At 37.0% G+C, this 20,338-nt stretch overlaps 1 protein-coding gene across 2 annotated transcripts; it reads left to right on the forward strand.

Annotated features, from left to right (window-relative positions):
* Positions 1-720: 720 nt before the first annotated feature.
* Positions 721-20,112, forward strand: FRG1 (FSHD region gene 1). 2 transcript variants are annotated; one of them, XR_012007518.1, is made up of 10 exons: positions 721-1,013; positions 3,218-3,288; positions 8,898-9,023; positions 9,799-9,856; positions 11,763-11,877; positions 15,620-15,724; positions 17,511-17,623; positions 18,044-18,135; positions 18,655-18,765; positions 19,991-20,112. XR_012007518.1 is itself a non-coding variant. In XM_072776103.1 (9 exons), exons 1-9 carry the CDS (start codon positions 952-954, stop codon positions 20,025-20,027), a joined length of 777 nt encoding a protein of 258 aa, XP_072632204.1. In that variant the 5' UTR covers positions 721-951; the 3' UTR covers positions 20,028-20,112. The 2 variants fall into 2 exon arrangements, 1 of the variants encoding a protein (XP_072632204.1); XM_072776103.1 differs by lacking the exon at positions 17,511-17,623.
* The last annotated feature ends 226 nt before the right edge of the window (positions 20,113-20,338 follow it).

A 20,338-nucleotide genomic window follows, 5' to 3' on the forward strand; every position in this document is an offset into this window, starting at 1 on the left:
AGAGGCACCTGGGTGGCTGAGTTGGTGAAGGGTCAGCCTTCGGCTCAGGTCATGATCACAGAGTCCCAGAAGAGAGCCCCAGGAGGGAGCCCTACACGGAGCTCCGCCCCTCCCCCTGCTGTCGTTCTCTCTCTCTCCCTCCCTCTCAAATAAAAATAAAATGTTTTTTGAAACATTTTCTTTCTTTTTTTTTTTTTTTAAGAAACTGTCGGAAGATCCCGGAGCAGGCCGGAGACACGGTCGCGGGGGCTGGAGCGCCCCCCGAGGCCCCTGCTAGGCGGACAGACCTCTCGGGTCGTGAGTGTGCGCCTCGGCCTCCGCCGCACCTGCACCCGATTCCGACCGCGCTCGTGCCGTCTGCCCCCAAACTTATGCACTTAATTATCTTTTCCTGGACTCCCCAGTCGTTTCCTGCCCACCACTCCAGTCTCCCTAGATAACACAATAGGAATTGATGGGGTTGGAAGGGCTCGCAAGCCCTCGGAGGCCCAGCTCACGCCCAGGAAAGCGGGGAGGCGCTCCGGGAGCCCCATCACGGGGCTCATCACCCGGTCGCCTTCCCGGGACACGGAGCAGGACACCTCTAGCGCGCCCCCACAGCTGTCAGGCCCTCGGCGGCCGCCAGGGGGCGCGTCCGTTCCCCTCCCCATCCCCCCCCCCCCCCCGTTTTTTCTCTTTTGCGGAAACGCGAACCCGCGCTTCTCCAAAGCAAATGAACCCTGAGGTAATTCGGCCCTCTGCCGTCGCCGTAGCCCCAGACTGTAAACAGGAAGTAGGCGCCAAGAGGCGGGTGAAAAATAACGCCCGGGGCTCGGAGGCGCCGTCGCCTGCGCGCTCAGGGGGTCCCTGCGGTTCTGCGCGGGGAGGGCTTCCCTCGCCAGTCCCTCCTCCAGTGGAGGTCTTTTGCCGCTAGCCAGCTCTCCCCTCGGCGGACAGGGCGTCCCCCCAACCATGGCCGAATACTCGTACGTGAAGTCCACCAAACTCGTGCTCAAGGGAACCAAGGCCAAGAGGTAAGGCCAGAGCTGGCGCGGGAGACTCTGGGTCTCTTCCGACGGCGCCCCCGCCCCCCCCGCCCCCCCCGTGGGGAGGAGAGTCGAGTCTCGCGGAACTCGGGGTGTGAGGGAGCCGGGAACTCCGGCGCCCCGCCCTCGGGCCTGCTTCGGGCCGCGGGCTCTGTGGCTGCCGGGCAGCTCCGGGCGCTCGTGCGGGGCCGGCCTGACGGAGGAGACCTGAGGGCGCCACCGCGAGCCGCAGCTGCAGGCCCGGCCCCGGGTCAGGAGCCCCCCAGACCGCTGCTCGGCGCGTCCGCCTTAGTCTCGTGCTGCAGGTCGTGACAGCGACGTCTCCTGTTAGGGCTCGTTACTTCACGCCCGCCCCCCCGCCCAGTACTCCTTAAACGTCTCCCCTCAAAAAAAATCCTTCATTCCCCCCCCCACAAAAAAAACCCTTAATTAATCATCCCTCCCTCCCCCCGCCCCAAAAGAGCAAATCCTTAATTTTTTTAATACGATATGCAGATGTGCGTTTTGACAGGTATAGAATAAGCTCAAGTCCGCGTTCTCCGCAGTTACTAGTTTAGCAGTTTGTGGCAGGTCCGTTAATATCCTGGAGCTTCTATTTACTCATTCATTAGGGAAGATTAGCGGTAGGAGAACTGATGCTAGGGGGCAGCCCGGCGGCTCCGCGGCTTGGCGCCGCCTTGGGCCCGGAGCGTGACCCTGGTGACCCTGGAGTCCCGGGATCGGCCCCACGTCAGGCTCCCTGCACGGAGCCTGCTTCTCCCTCTGTCTGTGTCTCTGCCTCTCTCTCTGTCTTTCATTAATAAATAAATAAAATCTTAAAAAAAAAAAAAAAAGAATTGCTACGAGGATTAGATGAGTTAACGCGTACAGTAAGCGGAACCAAATGCAAGGAGAAGGTCGTAGTGGTGATTTACGGTCGTTGGACTTTTTAGGAAAAAGTATCTGCCCGCCCAGATCTCCACCTCTCTTCTCTCTGGTAGATTTGCTCACGGTTGATCATTCATTACAGATGTTAATCTGAAGCTTGTCCTGCCTGGCTTTACAGGAGAGAGGGGAGAGTTAGCTTCTGAAAGCTTACGTTTCCATGAAAATACAAATAAGCGCATCTCATGCTCATCACAACTATCAATCTTCATTAACGCACGTAGATAGCACTTTCTGCCTGCCTAGAACAACTCTAAGCACTTTGAATACGACTTATTTGGAAACACCCCCCGGGTGTTGTGTTTTTTTTTTTTTCTTTTTTTTATTACTGAGATATGATACATATAAAATTCACCCTATAAAGCACAGTTCTGTGGGTTTTAGTGTTTAGTCCACAAAGTTCCCCACTGTCATGTTGTCCAACATTTTCATGGTCTGGGAAGGAAACCCCATAATCCTTAGTAGTCCCTCTCCAGTCCACTCTTCCCTCATGCCCGCAACCACTAATATACTTTCTCTCTGTTATCAGTTTGCCTGTTCTGAATATTTCCTATAAATGGAGTCATGCAATATGCGGTCTCTTGTATCTGGCTTCATCCATGTCTAGCATGTATCAGTATCCTTATTTTTATGGCTGAATAATATTCCATTGTATGGATATAACACATTTTGTTTATCCTTTCACCCGTTGAAGGACATCTGGGGTATTTCCACTTTTTGGCTATTAGGAATCATGCTGTTACGAATTTCTTAGAAAATTTTTGTGTGGATGTGTGTTCTCATTTCTCTTGGGTATATACCTAGCAGTACATAGGTTAGGTCATATGATAACTCTGTTTAACTTTTTGAAGAACCCCAAACTATTTCCTAAAGCAGCTGTACCACTTTTCATTTTCACCAGCAACATAGGAAGATTCACATTCACCCTTAATCCTCGCAGTAACCTTAAGAGCATAAATTATTATCCTCATGTTATAGATGAGAAGCTGACAGTGATTAAGAAATGTTCCAAAAGTCGCAGAGCTAAGAAATAACAAGATTAAAAAGGCAGTCCTCCAGAGCCTGTTCTCTTAACTATAATACAATACATACAGGATCAGAACTGACTTCTCAGTATTAGAAGGAAGAGAACATATCGGTGTAGATAACTGTGAATCAATAATTCATAAATCTGTGTACAGCTTAAAAGAGGCTTGTAAGATTCCATCTTAGATGTTTAACATCAAATCAATATTTCTAAACTTATCTATATAAATTATCTCCTACAGTAAGAAGAAAAAGAGCAAAGAGAAGAAGAGAAAAAGAGAAGAAGATGAAGAAACTCAACTTGATATTGTTGGTAAGTTTTCCATACTTTATTCTGGGAAAAGTTAATACTGCTGAGATGCCTTTAAAAATATCTTCCTAGTGGGACGTCTCGATGGCTCAGCAGCTGAGCGTCTGCCTTTGGCTCCGGGAGTGATCCCGGGGTCCGATACAGTTCTGAGTCTTTGCTCCTAGTCTATGGTTTAACTTTTCATTTTATTAAATGGTATTTTTCTTAAAGCAAAAGTTTAAAAAATTGAAAAAAATTTTTCAATTATAATTTTTCAACTATAAGTTTTTTTTTAAGATTTTATTTATTTATTCATGACAGACACAGAGAGAGAGGCAGAAACACAGGCAGAGGGAGAAGCAGGCTTCACCCAAGTGTCCCAGAAGTTTTTAGTTTTTATAAGATTCCATTTATTACTATTTTTCTGTTACATTACCATCTTATATCTTCAGTCTAAGAAGTTGTTGCTTACCCCAAGGTCATGAAGAAATTCTTCCACGTTTTCTTTATGAGGCTTCAGTTTTAGTTTCTCATTAGATCTATGATCTATCGTGGTTTATGTATACAATGGAATATTGCTCAGCCATTAGAAACGACAAATACCCACCATTTGCTTCAACGTGGATGGAACTGGAGGGTATTATGCTGAGTGAAGTAAGTCAGTCGGAGAAGGACAAACATTGTATGTTCTCTTTCATTTGGGGAATATAATTAATAGTGAAAGGGAATATAAGGGAAGGGAGAAGAAATGTGTGGGAAATATCAGAAAGGGAGACAGAACGTAAAGACTGCTAACTCTGGGAAACGAACTAGGGGTGGTGGAAGGGGAGGAGGGTGGGGGGTGGGGGTGAATGGGTGACGGGCACTGAGGAGGGCACTTGACGGGATGAGCACTGGTTGTTATTCTGTATGTTGGTAGACTGAACACCAATAAAAAATAAATTTATTTTAAAAAAAGATCTATGATCTATCTCATTAATTTTTAGTCTTGTGTGAATTAGGGATCAAAGTTCTTTTTTTCATTTTTTCATATTGATAACCAGTTGTTGTAGCACCACTGTTGAATAGACTTTCCTTTCTCCATTAAACTGCCTTAATACGTTTGTCAAAAATCATTTGACTTTATATGTGCTGATATATTTTTGGACTTTGTTCCATTGATTTGTCTGTTCTGTTGATATATTTGTCTTGATTACTGTCCCTTCGCAAGTTTTTGAAATCAGGAGGTCTTCAAGTTTCATCCATTACAGCATGTGTCAGTCTTCCTTTTAAGACTGATATTCCAGGCAGCCCAGGTGGCTCTGGGGTTGAGCACCTGCCTTTGGCCCAGGGCGTGACCCTGGAGACCCGGGATCGAGTCCCACATCGGGCTCCCTGCATGGAGCCTGCTTCTCCCTCTGCCTGTGTCTCTGCCTCTCTCTCTCTCTCTCTCTCTGTCTAATGAATAAATAAATAAAATCTTTAAAAAAAGAAAAAAAAAAAGACTGATACTCCATTGTGTATATACTGCATTTATCCATTCATATTTCAATGAACACATGAGTGACTTCCACTTTTTGCCTATTGTGGATAATTCTGCGAGGAATATGGGTGTACAGATATCTCTTCAAGACTTTGGTTTCAGTTCTTTTGGGCATGTACCTAGAAGTGGAATTGCTGGATCATGACAGTAATGCCATTTTTAATTTTGTGAGAAACCACCATACTGTTTTGCATAGTTGCATTTTATATTTCCACCAGCAGTGCACAGGGTTTCAATTTTTCCGTATCCTCACCAACATTTGTTATTTCTGGTTCTCTGATAATAGCCATCCTAGTGGGTATGAAATGGTATCTCATTATGGTTTCAGTTTGCATTTCTTCAATGATTAGCAATATTGAGCAATTCTCATTGGCCATTTCTGTATTTTCTTTGGAGAAATATCTATTCAAATCCTTTACCTGTTTTTTGAAGTGGGTTGTTTTGTTGCTCTTGTTGAGTTTTAAGAGTTGTTCATGTATTCTGGATGTTAATCTCTTGTCAGATATATGATTTACAAATGTTTCCTACCATTCTCAAAATTGTCTTTTTACTGTCTTGATAGTGTCCGGTGGTGCAGTTTTTTTTGTTTGTTTGTTTGTTTTTTTCTTATTTTTTTATTTTTAGAGAGGGTGACAGAGGCAGGGGAGGGGCAGAGGGAGAAGGAGAGAGAGAATCTTAAGATTCTCAGGGCTCGATTCCACAACCCTAAGATCACTACCTGAACCATCCAGGTGCCCCAAAAGTTTTTCATTTCGATGAGTTCATTTTGTCTAATTTTTCTTTTGTTATTTTCACCTTTGGTGTCACATCCAAGAAATGATTAACAAGAATGTAAAAGACCTGTACATTGAAAAATATGACATGGATAAAAGAAGTTGAAGAAGATACATATAAATGGAAAGATAGTCCATGCTTGTGGATCAGAAGAATTAAATTATTAAAAATCTCATTATCTCAAAGCAATCTATAGATTCAGTGCAATCTCTATCAAAATTCCGAAGGCATTTTTCACAAATAATGAACAAAGAGTCCTAAAATTTGTAAGGAACCACAAAAGACTCCAGATAGCTGGTAATCTTTTTTTTTTTTTTTTTTTATTTATTTATTTTTTTTTTATTTATGATAGTCACAGAGAGAGAGAGAGGCAGAATCACAGGCAGAGGGAGAAGCAGGCTCCATGCACCGGGAGCCCGATGTGGGATTCGATCCCGGGTCTCCAGGATCGCGCCCTGGGCCAAAGGCAGGCGCCAAACCGCTGCGCCACCCAGGGATCCCCGATAGCTGGTAATCTTAAGAAAGAAGAACAAGGCTGGAGACACCAGACTTCCTGATTTCAAACTATGTTACAAAAATATACTAATCAAAACAGTTTTGTCTTAGCATAAAAACAATATGTAGATCAGTAGAACAGAACAAAAAGCCTAGCTATAAACTGATGCGGTAAACATAGGAATGCATCTATTCAAATTAGTGTTTTCATTTTCTCTGGGTTAATATCCAGTAGTGGAATTACTGGATCATGTGGTAATTCTATTTTTAATTTTGTGAGGAAACTCCATACTATTTTCCATAGTCTGCACCAATTTGCATTTCCACCAACAGTGCACAAGGGTTCCTTTTTCTCCACATCTTCACCAACACTTGTTACTTCTTGTCCGTTTTATTTTAGCCATTCTAACAGTTGTAAGGCAATATTGAGGTTTTAATTTGCATTTTCCTGATTATTAATAATGTTAATAAGCATTTTTTGTGTCTGTTGGTCATATTTATGTCTTACTTAGAAAAATTTCTACTCACATCCTCAGCCCATTTTTTAATTGGATTATTTGGGAGGTTTGTGGTGTTACGTTGTATAAATTCTTTGTATTGTTTGGATACAACAATCCCTTATTGGAGGTATCATTTGCAACTAGCTTCTCCCATTCAGTAGATTGTCTTTTTGTTTTGTCAGTGGTTTCCTTCACTATGCAAAAGCTTTTTATTTGGTGAAATCTCAGTAATTTAATTTTGTTTTCTTTGCCAGAGGAGACATACTAAGAAAAATATTTCCATGGCTGATGTCAAAGAATCAGGAAGGATACTGTATATGTTTGCTTATAGAAATTTTTTGGATTCAGGTCTCACATTTAGGTCTTTAATCTATTTTGTGTTTATCTTTGTATATGGTGTAAGAAAATGGTCCAGTTTTCCCAGCACCATTTGTTGAAGATTGTTTTTTTCCCATTCTGTATTCTTGCCTTCTTTGTCATAAATTAATTTCCCATAAAAGTGTAGGTTTGGTGCCTGGGTGGCTCAGTAGGTTAATTGTCTACCTTTGATTCAGGTCATGATCTTGGGGTCCTGGAATCAAGTTCTACTTCAGGCTCCCTGCTCAGCGAGTAGTCAGCATCCCCCTTTCTCATTGACCCTCCCCCACTTGTGTTCTCTTTCTTATGCTTTCTCTGTCTCTCTCAAATCTTTAAAAAAAAAAAAGTGTGGGTTTATTTCTGGACATTCTATTCCAATAACTTATATATCTGTATTTATGCCAGTACCATAATGTTTTTATTACTACAGCAATATAGTATTTCTTGAAATCTTGGATTCTTTTCCAAGATTTCTTTGGCTATTTGAGATCTTTTGTGGTTCCATACAAATTTTAGGATTATTCTAGTTCTATTTAAAATGCTCTTGGTATTTTGACAGGGATTGTATTGAATGTGCAGCATGAGTAGGTGGATGGGTGAAATAGTTGAAGGGGAATTAAGAATACACTTATCTTGATGAACACTGAGAAATGTATAGAATTGCTGAGGTATATGCATATGAAACTAACATAACAAAGTATATGAATTATACTTGAATTAAAAATGAATTTTTAAAAAGAAACCCGTTTATTTTCGTGTACATAGAGTACACAATTTCTGCTCATTTTGTTGCTGATCCAAAGTCATGATTAGGAATACTGTGTTAGGGTGCACCTGGGTGGCTCAGTCAGTTAATAGTCTGCCTGTGTCTCAGGTCATGATCCCAGGGTCCTGGGATCAAGCTCTGCACTGAGTTCCCTGCTCAGTGGGGAGTCTGCTTCTCCATCTCCCTCTGCTTTCCACTCCCCCTACTTATGCTTTGTCTTTCTGTCAAATAAATAAAATCTTTTTAAATAACAATACTGTGCTAGACCACAAAAAGAAAGAAAAAGAAAGAAAGAAAGAAAGAAAGAAAGCAAGCAAGCAAGCTTGCCATTTGCCAGGAGATGGCGCTAGAGAGCATTTTGCTAAGTGAAATAAATCAGAGAAAAAATACCATATGATTTCATTTGTATGTGGAATTCAGAAAACAAAACAGATGAACATAGGGGAAAAAAGAGAGGAAGGGAGGGGCCAAACCAGAAAACAGACTCTTGACTATAGAGAATAAACTGAGGGTTGTTGGAGGGGAGGTGGCTGGGAGGATGGGTTAAATGGGTGACCGGTATTAAAAAGGCCCTTGCTGTGATGAGCAGAGTGATGGATCACTAAATTCTGTACCTGAAACTAATATTACACTGTATGTTAACTAACTGGAATCTAAATAAAAACTTGACCAATAAAAATTATTTTATTTGAAAAAAAACAATAAAAATTATTTTATTAAAAAATAAATAAATAAACAAATAAATAAATAAAAACTTGAAAAAAATACTGTGCTAGAAAGTCTTTCTGGAAGAATATGTGAGAAATACATTATAGTAGTCATTGCCTTTGGAAGGCAGTCATGGATGACTGAGGCAATGGATGAAAGAGACTGTTTTCTATCGTTTTGTGCCTTCACATGCACTGCTATTTTACATTTTAAAAAGAATGTAATCTTGATTGTGGTCTCCTACATCTATACATGAAATGAGTGAGTATATGTAAAACTAATGAAGTGTGATGAGGTTCATAGTTTGAATAAAGGGTAGTTTCTTGGTTTTAATATTGTACTATAGTTATGTAAGATGTTACGACTGGGAGAAATGAGTAAAGGGTATAAGAGATGTCTCCGTATTGTTTCTTATAACTGCAAAATAAAAGTTTTTAAAAATAAGTGATGACAACAAGAACAACAAATAAGAACCTTGTGTCAAATCTAAAATTTTAATTTTGTTTTTTAGGAATCTGGTGGACAGTCACAAACTTCGGTGAAATTTCAGGAACCATAGCAATTGAAATGGATAAAGGAACCTATATACATGCACTTGATAATGGACTTTTTACATTGGGAGCTCCACATAAAGAAGGTTTGTGTCTAGTAGAAGCAATGGAAAGGAAAAGACCACTTAAACGTATATATTTTATGACATTCATTCACTTGGCCAAATCTAATCTCAAAGGAATAAATCCATTGCATTTACTCTTTCCTTTTTTCCTTCCTTAATATTTACCAGATACTAGCAAATCCCTCTTCCAGTGTAAGCATTTAAAAACATTCTGTATTCTTCCAGAAGAATATCAATGGAAATCAAAAACAACATGAACAATTGAAATTGAAAGGGAAACGTTGTTGTGTCAAAGATTTTATTCTTTTATTCTTTAGACCTTTTGTCAAAACTAACCTGGAGCATTATTAATAATTTGATTATTAATTATAATAATTGTTATTCTTCCTATCCCATCAGTATAAGCATTAATGAGATATAAAGTAATCAGAAGATAAAAAGCAGTATTTTTTTATTTGAATGTCCATCCCTTGAATAAGTTAAAGCATTTAGTTTTTTAAATAGTAAGTGCTTATTTGTCTACGTACTGAGTGCATTTTAAAACACAGGAAGAAAATATTTTATAAGTGAGCATCAAGCTGACCTACCTATTAAGTACGTAAAATTAACTCTGTAGTTATAAGAAGATAAGTAGATCTTGATACTCTAATCTGAATAGTATATTATGATTAAAGAAAAATATCACAATATTCTTATATTTAATTTTAAAAGAAAACGTTTTTTAAAGCTGAAGAAATTTTTACATTTATATTTATAACAAATGTCAAATTTATTTCAAAATGTTTTTCTCCTGTAGTTGATGAGGGCCCTAGTCCTCCAGAGCAGTTTACAGCTGTCAAATTGTCTGATTCTAGGTAAGTAAGTTGAACTATAATCACCTTTTAACTTAATTTTATTCACTGAAAAATTTCTATATGTAGCTAATTAAGTCCACACAGCAATTTTGATGTAAACAGCAAAACAGTCTTTTTGAAAATATATTTTGTGACATTTTAAAAATAAAGCACTTAGGGACGCCTGGCTGGCTTAACAGTTAAGTGTCTTTCTTTGGCTCAGGGTGTGATCCTGGAGTCCCAGGATGGAGTCCTACATCAGGCTCCCTGCGTGGAGCCTGCTTCTGTCTCTGCCTCTCTCTGTGTGTCTCTCATGAATAAATAAATAAAATCTTTTAAAAGATTAAAAATAAAACACTTATATATGCCATATTTTGGTATTATTAAATTTCATTTGCAGCAACTGTGTTTTTGAAAGAGAATGAAAGCTCCAAATAAAAGCATACACTATGATTTCTAGCAATACATAATCCTAGGCTAGAAAAGAAATGAGGATTAATAATGTCACAGACCAGATAAGACATAGGTTAGAAAGATCATGTAAAGAAAACCGACATAGGCAAAACCTGGTCTGGTGTTGCTGTGACACATGAACTCACTTGCTGTGATACATGAACTCACTTGTTTATCTCACAAGAGATAAACAGGAAGATATAAGAAGGGAATATTATTGAAACCAGAGAATGTTAAATAGTCATGAAGACCAAAAGAATTTTTTACTCACTGTTTTTACAATTTTATAAGCTGACCTTTTTAATTATCACAGTGCAAAAGTACAGTATGATACTTTGGGTAGTGCATACAGAAATTGAATTTCAGTATTCTAGTAATTGGCTGCATCAACATGATGATTTGTTTTATACTGTAATTAACCTATAAATGAATATAAAATCAATCCCTTGGCATCACAAGGGATTGGTAAGCTAAAAGTTAAAAATCATATTTTATTTCATTAAAAAATCACATTGTCATTTCACTACTTTCTTTGAGTGGTAAGTATAGGAAACAGGCAATGAGTTTTTATTCTTTGTATGTATATACAGAATTCATAACATTGAAGAAAGCAGTAAGACATCAATATAAAAATGATTAAGAAGGTAACTTAAAAACTAAAAGGAAAGGAAGTACAAATGTCACTTACAATGGTTAAAGTATAAATTAAATAGGATGCTAGTTTTTCCTCTGATATTCTAATTTTGTCTAAAAAAGGAATGTTAATAGTTCTATGTAAAATGATGCTCTCGGGATCCCTGGGTGGCGCAGCGGTTTGGCGCCTGCCTTTGGCCCAGGGCGCGATCCTGGAAACCCGGGATCGAATCCCACGTCAGGCTCCCGGTGCATGGAGCCTGCTTCTCCCTCTGCCTGTGTCTCTGCCTCTCTCTCTCTCTCTGTGTGACTATCATAAATAAATAAAAATTAAAAAAAAAATAAAGCCTTTTAAAAAAAAAATGATGCTCTCCTAATTTGAGGTAAGAATATTGATACAGATTTTTTCTGGAGAGTGATCTGATAGCATGTAATAGGAGTATGATATAAGTAAGATATAAAATTATAAGTATGAAATAAAGTTACATATATAGAACTACACTGTCCATTATGGTAGTCACTAGCCACATGTGGCTTTTGAAAATTTGGACTATGGCTAGTCTGGGTTTTGTTTTGTTTGTTTGTTTGTTTTTAGATTTTATTTTTATTTATTCATAGACACACAGGCAGAGGGAGAAGCAGGCTCCATGCAGGGAGCCCGACGTGGGACTCGATCCCGGGTCTCCAGGATCACACCGCAGGCTGCAGGCAGCGCCAAACCACTGTGCCACTGGGGGCTGCCCTAGTCTGGGTTTTTATATATACACACACACACACACACACATTATTTTTTTCTATATTTGATTTTCTTTCAGTTTTTAACATTTCTTTTTTGTTAAAGAATTGCTCTGAAATCTGGCTATGGAAAATACCTTGGTATTAATTCAGATGGACTTGTTGTGGGGCGGTCAGATGCAATCGGACCAAGAGAACAATGGGAACCAGTCTTTCAAGATGTAAGTGCTATTATTGTTCATAAAAGCTTCTTGTCAATATAAGATATGGTCTTTAACAGTCATAGCCTTAAAAAGTCTTGAAAAATAGTGCAACATAGCAAAAGAAATAATCATCAACAAAGTGAAAAGATAACTTATAGGACGAGAAAAAATATTTACAAACCATATTTCTGATGAGGCGTTAATATCCAAAATATATAAAGAGCTAATACAATAGCAAAAAACAAATAACCCAATTTAAAAATGAGCAAAAGACTTGACTAAACCTTTTTCCCCAGAGAAAATATATGAAAGGCCAATAGGTACATGAAAAGATGCTCAACATCACTAGTCATTAGGGAAATGCAAATCAAAAACACAGTAAGGTATCACTTCCTGCCTGTTAGAATAACCATCTTCTAAAGATGAGATAAATGCTGGGAGGATGTGGAGAAAAGGAAACCCTTGTGCTATGCTGGTGGGAATGAATGCAAACCGATGTAGCACTTCAGAAAACAGTATGGAAGTTCTTCAAAAAATTAAAAATAAAATTATAAGATCCAACAGTCCCACTTGTGTGAATATATCCAAAGGAAACAAAAAAACTAACTTGAAAAGATATCTGTACCCCCATGTTTGTATCAGTATTACTTAAAAGAGCCAAGATCTAGAAACAACCTAAGCATACATTGATAGATAAATGGATAAAGAAGTTGTGGTATATACATATGCAATGGAATATTATTCACCCATAAAGAGATGAGTAATTCTTGCCGTTTGTAATAACATGGATAGACCTTGCTAAGTGAAACAAGTCAGACAAAGAAAAACAAGTATGGTCTCACTTATATATGGAATCTTAAAAACTTCAGAAAAAGACATCAGACTTGGCGGTTGGTTACCGGAGTGTAGAGGGTGTTGGAAGTGGGAATTGGGGGAAGGAGGTGGTCAAAAGGTACAGTCTTCCAGTTAAAAGATAAATAAGTGCCAGGGAAATAATGTATAGCATGATTACTACAGCTAGCATGCTGTATGATATATAGAAAAGTTGTTTAGAGAGTAAATCCTTATTTCTCATCACAAGGAAAAAAATTGTTTTTTATGCTTTTTATTGTTAACTGCATGAGATGGATGCTAACTAAACTTACTGAGATAATCATTTCACAGTAAGTATTAAGCCAAACCATTATGCCTTACACCTTAAATTTATGAAGTGATTATGTCCAGTATATCTCAATAAAACGGGGAGAAGAAATAGTGCAACAAAAACAGCAGTAGTACTTCTGCCCATCCTCATTTTTGTATACCCTTGGTGCCTAGATTTGGGTCTTATTTTTCATTAAAGATCTAGGACTCCACAGAAAATAGCCAATTTTATGTCTTGGGGCAGGAAAACAGGACAGTTCAGGAATATCTTCTTAGCAGAAATTATGGGTACTTTCAAAAACATGGACTGTAGTAAGAGGACAATGGAGCAAGCTTAAGGGAATGGTCTCAGGACAATCTGCATAAAGTAATAAGTAATGATAATGTTCATTGAAATCAATTAGTCTCTAAATGTCTGCATTTATAGTAAAGCTCAAAGAGAAAAGCAAATAGTGTACAAAAAGATAATTTTAGTACAAAAAAGCATGAAGATAATACATTAATTTTTATTGATCTTATAAGTAGGCAGTTTGTAATAGATAGGTATTTTGTTAAGTCTGTGTCTGTTGTTTCAGAATACAGAAGTTCCTTTTTCTATTGTGTAAACAGTAAAGATTGAACAAATATATACCAAAGCTAAACAGTCTCCTAAAAATAGATACTATATCAAGAACAGGAAGGATTTAAAAAAAAAAAAAAAAAAAGAACAGGAAGGACTGGTGGGCACCAACGGAAGAGGAGTTCAGTAATTTCACTGCATCAATGGGAATATGCAATAAGGAATTCAAAATAGGATCTAACAGTGTTTTCCAAGATGATAAATAAGCCAGCATTCCCCCCAAAAAAGGTAATTATTTAGATTTGTTCCCAGGATAAAATCTCTGGTACAGTAGCTTTCAAACTTTTCTGACCTCAGTCCAGTGAAAGAAACATTTTTACATTTCAGCCCAGTGTATTCATAGTATAACTGAAGCAAGAGTTGTACTTAATTCCTATTTATCTATATGTTGTGCCCTTCAGCATTTTCTGTTCTCTTTACCTCTTCTTTCTTTGTATGTTTTTTTTCCAATACTGGTCAGGACCCACTAAATTGATTTCATGAACTACTGATGGGTTGCAACCCCTTCTAGGTGACCCTACTAATATAATGAGGTGCTTCTAATAAAAATTTTTAGCAATGGAAAAGGCCAGTTTATTGTAAGGCCAAGATGATGATAAGTTAAATACCAACACTCATACTGAATGTTAGGGAAGTTCATTTCCCTTTATTTTTAGGAAAGACACTAAATTTTTAAAATTTAAATGAAAGAGACACTTAAAAGTCTCTGATGAAACAAAAACTTGATTGCTAAGAGGGCCTTGACTGAAAGGTCACAAGCATGGGCTTATATTACATTGGACCATACAACCATATCTGGCCTACCAAGCATCATCTAGATAGTAGAAAACCCAGCTCTGGCCACCTTGTATAATAAATCAAATCCTTAAAAAAAAAAAAAAATCCTTGTTGTTAGCCCTTTTGTAACTGGGTGTGATATAAAGTTATTAATACATTTTGTAATGATTGTATTTGTAAATATCTTGTCTGATGTTTAAGGTATTCAAAGTTTTCCAAAAGAGTCATTTATGTCATAATTTAGGTTTATATTTGTTAAGGGAATTTAATTACTCGAATGTGTAATCTACCTTTAGACACACAAGAAAATTAGTTTTCAAGTTTGCCAATTAGAATCAGTATAACATAGGGACACCTGGGTGGCTCAGTGATTGAGCCTCTACCTTCAGCTCAGGACGTGATCCCGGGGTCCTGGGATCAAGGTCCACATCAGGCTCCCCACAAGAAGCCTGTTTCTCCCCTCTGCCTGTGTGTCTGCCTCTCTGTGTCTCTCATGAATAAATAAAATCTTTAAAAAAAAAAAAAAAGAATCAGTATAACACAATGAGCATTGAACAACTAAAACTAGTATGAATATTTCTGTCCACATAAAAAGTCCCTCTGACATTTTTTTTAAATTATTTATTTATTTAGCTGGCAGCACAAGCAGGGGGAGTGGCAGGCAGAGGCAGAGGCAGAGGGAGAGGGAGAAGCAGGCTCCTAGCTGAACAGGGAGCCCAGTGGGGGACTCCATCCCAGGACTCTGGGATCATGACCTGAGCTGAAGGCAAATGCTTAGCTGAGCCTTCCAGGCATTCCTGACATCAGTTCTTAAAGTTCTGAGCAGTAAATTCAAAAGCACCAAAAACTAGCTCTCATATACATTTTTATATTTTCTAATTAATGAAGACAATCTTACTGAAAACTTATTTTTCAAGCAGATCTAAGTTATATCCTCAATAGGTCTCTAAGGCCAAAGGAAACAGTTCTACTTCACCTAGTTAGAATTCAGTCCTACTAATAGAATATACTAATAATATTTACTGGGCTATCTTTCAGTAGTAAGATTAAAGGTGATTTTGGTTTTCTTTTCTGTATAATTTTTTTCTGTGTTTTCTCCAAATTATTAATGATTGCTTTTAGAGTTGGGGGTAAGAGGAGGAATTAATTTCATTCTCAAGGCTTAAGAATTCTCTTGCAGGTATTCTTGTAACTTTCTTATTGTTACTTTGTTTTATATAGGGGAAAATGGCTTTATTGGCCTCAAATAGCTGCTTCATTAGATGCAATGAAGCAGGTGATATAGAAGCAAAAAGTAAAACAGCAGGAGAAGAAGAAATGATAAAGGTAATCATCACATTTTTCTATAGACTGATATATGTCACGTACATGATGTCTCATATAATGCTCTATCTTTAAAGTGTTGGAATATTCATTTACTATCACTTTAAAGATGTAATGCACAGTTTTTTATACTATTCTCCAAATAAGCTTTATTATAAAAAGTTTAATTATAAGTCCTATAAATGTTGGCTTGTTTGTACTACGTGGTAGAGAAATTATAACATCTTGCCTCTATATATTAGTGTCTTTTTCTGAGTAGTTCCACATGCTTTTTTAGGCCTATTTTTTTCTCTTGCTTGCATTTTAAAATATAATTTTTAAGTAGATATGTTCACATGGTTCAAAATTTTAAAAATACAAGCATATAAAGAGATAACTCCTTCCTATAGCCTATTAGTTTCTTAATAAAAACGTTTATAATTTTCTGCTTTTTTACAATAAAGTTAAGCTCCTGCATATAGTCCTTTACACTTTGGGTTTTTTTCCTTAACATTGTTCTCTGGGAGATTTTCCCTTATCACTATGTAGAAATTTTTTCTCTTTTTTAACAGCTACATAATATTCTATTTTAGGGACATACTGTAATTTATTTAATCAGTTCTTCATAAATGCAAATTTAGGTTAGTTCCAATCTTTTACTCATACAAGCAGTGCTGTAACACCCAGCTTTGAATATGCATCATTCTGTAGGTGTGCAGTTATATCTGAGGATGAATTACAAGGTGTATAAAAAGTGTTAAATCATAAGATTTTTTTTAATTACGTTAAAAAAAAAACCACCAACAACACACAAACCAGGACAGAAGCCTGTAGCTTCAGGCACTCAGCTGAATGTGACATGTACTGCCTTCTTGAATCTTCAGAAAGTTCCTGTGAGGTACCTATTATTTTTTTTTTTTTTAATTTTTATTTATTTATGATAGTCACAGAGAGAGAGAGAGAGAGAGAGAGGCAGAGACACAGGCAGAGGGAGAAGCAGGCTCCATGCAATGGGAGCCTGACGTGGGACTCGATCCCGGGTCTCCAGAATCGTGCCCTGGGCCAAAGGCAGGCGCCAAACCACTGTGCCACCCAGGGATCCCGGTACCTATTATCTTAACATAACCAATGAAGAGAGAGCCTTTGAGCCTCCTTATATCCTCACGTGTTAAGATCAGTTATGAAACCCACACAGCTAAATATGATAGAGTCAGGATGTGTATGTAGGCCGAGCTGACTGAAATCTATTCTGACATTCCATACTCCCTCTCAAGAAACAGGTTATTAGAAAATGCTGGTGGATTTCTCACTTACCTAAAAGTATGGTTTTTTAAAACAATGCAAATAAAGTATAGTGCTTTGCACATCTATGGGGAAAAAACAAAATATTGTGCTGTATTTAATTACAACTGTTTTTATATGAAGTATCTGTCACATTTTCCCGGACCTGTTTCGTTAGTCAAGTACCTGGAAGTTCTGAGCAGCGATAATCTAGAACTCCTTCCACCTATGTTTTACTTCATAGGCTCTGCTAGTCTGTATCAGCCATTCCACCTTTATAGCCTAACCTTATCCATCAGGACACATTCCCTCCTGCCAAAAGTAGTATTGTCACAGCTCCTGGCCAGTAATCTTCCCAGGTCTCCTAGGATCCTGCTAACCAAACCTGTCACACATATAGCACTGGTTGGACTCTTAGCCACAAAGATCACTTTGGAGATGTAAATACTTAGAAATGTAAGTCCAGTCCTTTGGATTGCAAATTGCCAGTTCCTCTGACCTGAATTCTGTTCTCTCTTGTCCCACTCAGTGGATCCTAATTGCTATATCAATTTATGGAATTGTGACAATAAATATCTGTCACAACTTAGGAGGATATAAGGAAGATTTAAAAGGAGTGGATTCCAATTAAGTAAAAGTAAGGTGTGTCATGTTTAAGGTTTTAATGGATTTGGGAATAGCTATGCAAAGTAAAATAGCTACTATCTTAAACTTTCAGTGTTATAAAATAAATACTATAGGGATAATTTGAATATTTACTTTGTGGCCAAAATTAATTGAATTATTGTCTGATTGCTCAGCAGGATCTAATCTATAAAATGTTCTTCAAATAATTTTGTCTTTTGTGTTTGATGCAAAGGTTCTAGAGGAACATAATAACGATTTTTAATTTTATATGTAAATAAAAACATCGAGAACCTGTCTTTTTCTGAATCCAATTGCTAAGTTGATTGTTGTCTTCATTTGCATTAAGAAATCATCTAGGGGGTTCTCATGAAATAAATAAAGTGGGGAAAGGGAAGATACATGTATAACCTTTTGGTTTGCATCTCCACTGTCCAGATTAGATCATGTGCTGAAAGAGAAACTAAGAAAAAAGATGATATTCCAGAAGAAGACAAAGGAAACGTTAAACAGTGTGAAATCAATTATGTGTACGTATTCTTTTCCTTTTAGACCTTTCAGATTTGGCAGTGAAGTACTTCTCAAGACACATAAAATATGTGAAGGACAAGAGGCAGCATAAAATAGACTCTAGGACAAAGAACTAAGCTGAATGCTTTTCTTTTCTCAAAGCTTCAGGTTTCCTAATTGCCTTGCTAGATTTCAAAGCTAAAGTTCACTTGGATTAGTCTTTTCTCCCTATTCATTAATAAAATGACTATAGCTTATCAGTATATAATGCCAACCAAATGTTGTTCCATAGATAGGATTCAGGGTCTCCAGCTAACATGCGTTAGTGGAAATGGGGCTTTGTAGAGCTGCCCAAAAAGCTGTCCTCTTCATGGAGGAGCACTAAGGTCATCTTTGCAGTTGAAAAGCTGTATGTTTTTAAATAAATACAATTATTTTTTTTAAGTAAACAAGAGAGTTTAAAAGTATTTGTAAGTTTATGAATAAATATGTATAATCAAAGTTTGAGATGATTTTTAAGAAAGGCATTTTCTTAACAGAAAGAAATTTCAGAGTTTCCAAGACCACAAACTTAAAATAAGTAAAGAAGACAGTAAAATTCTCAAAAAGGCCCGGAAAGATGGATTTTTGCATGAAACACTTCTGGACAGGTAGGTATATTTTTATTTATTTCCAACTATATTCAGTATCCAGTAGAAATGGTATATATATATAACCAGTGTTCTTTTTCAATTATTACAGTTCTTAAATTTTTGTCTTCTAATTTGTGAACATAGTAATGTTACCTAAAAAGGACATCATAAGTCTGGGAAAAGATCACCCAAGAAAGAATATCTAAAATTAGCCAGATTCCAAAAACTTAAATATTTTGTTATAAAACATTCAGGTTTAACTGAAACTCCTTCATAAATTTATTTAACATTACCTTTCTATAACTATTAGAATCAGGGCTAGAAAGAAATAGTTTCATTCCAAAATTCAGTGGGTTCTAGTTAGAATAGTACAGGTTCCTAAAAATGAGATAAAAACATCAGTTTAAAAATGACTAAGTATAAAATGAAGTAAAATTGAACCACTTTTATTAAGTTGAATTTAGAAGTATGCAGGATATTTATCACAGCACATTATTAATCTATATCTAATACTATTTTTATTTAGGTAAGTAATGTCCTAGATTTATAACATAAAAAAGTGGGTAGAGGGAGTTAGCTGTAACTTTATAAACATAAATCAAATAAGTGCCAGATTGAAAGAGAATTTGGTAATCTGCCACTCCTTCAAGCCCTATGTTGCAAAATCAGTCTTAAAATATGTCTTCACTCTACTTGATAAAGATAATGCTTCATCCTATTTTCCTATTATCTAGTTGATCAAGTTGTTACCGGAAGTTAGTGATACAAGAATTTTTCCTGCTGAGCAAAGCATGTATATAGTTTTAAGAAATCAAGAATAGAATGTAAAAAAAAGATCAAGATATGGATGCAAAAGAAATAAGGTCTATGTCTTGTAACTTTTACCACTCATGAAAATAGAACATTGCCACCCTGTTAAATAGAAGTTTAGGTCTTACTTAAATTCAGAGGTCATTAAAATTGCTACTGTGGATTGAAAAAGCTCTTAGGCAACATTTCTTAAAGATTAGGACAGACTAAAAAAAAAAAAAAAAAAAAAAAGATTAGGACAGACTAATAAAATGCATTTAGTATGAAACATAACATTGAAAAGTTAAATGCTAATTAAAGTATTTTAATATAAGTAGAATGGTAATATAATAATCAAAATTGAGTACACAATTTCTGAGTGTATGTATTTAGTAGTTGACTATATATATGGCTTGTTTTACATAATTTTTATCATTTGTCTTTGTTTAAACAGGAGAGCCAAATTGAAAGCTGATAGATACTGCAAATGACCAGAATTGTGTTTCTTCTCTTGTTTGTTTGTTTGTTTGTTTGTTTGTTTCTGAATAAAATAATCACTGGAAGTGTTTTTACAGAGCTCTTGGGCTGTTATGGATTTATTGCTGAACTAGTAGCTAGTTTAAACAAGATTAATCAAGTTTAATTGAGATTCCCCGTGGGTGTACTTTTTAGTTAACTGCAGTGTTTCACATGGAATTGAAAGAGAGTACACAACATGCCACAGAATTTTTTTTTTTCTTTTCTAGAGTTTCTGTCATAAAGCATGAGATGCTACTCTATGAACTTTGTGTTTCTTGTGTAG

The sequence above is a fragment of the Canis lupus genome, chromosome 15 (assembly GCF_048164855.1).
Source record: "Canis lupus baileyi chromosome 15, mCanLup2.hap1, whole genome shotgun sequence".
Lineage (NCBI taxonomy): Eukaryota > Metazoa > Chordata > Mammalia > Carnivora > Canidae > Canis > Canis lupus.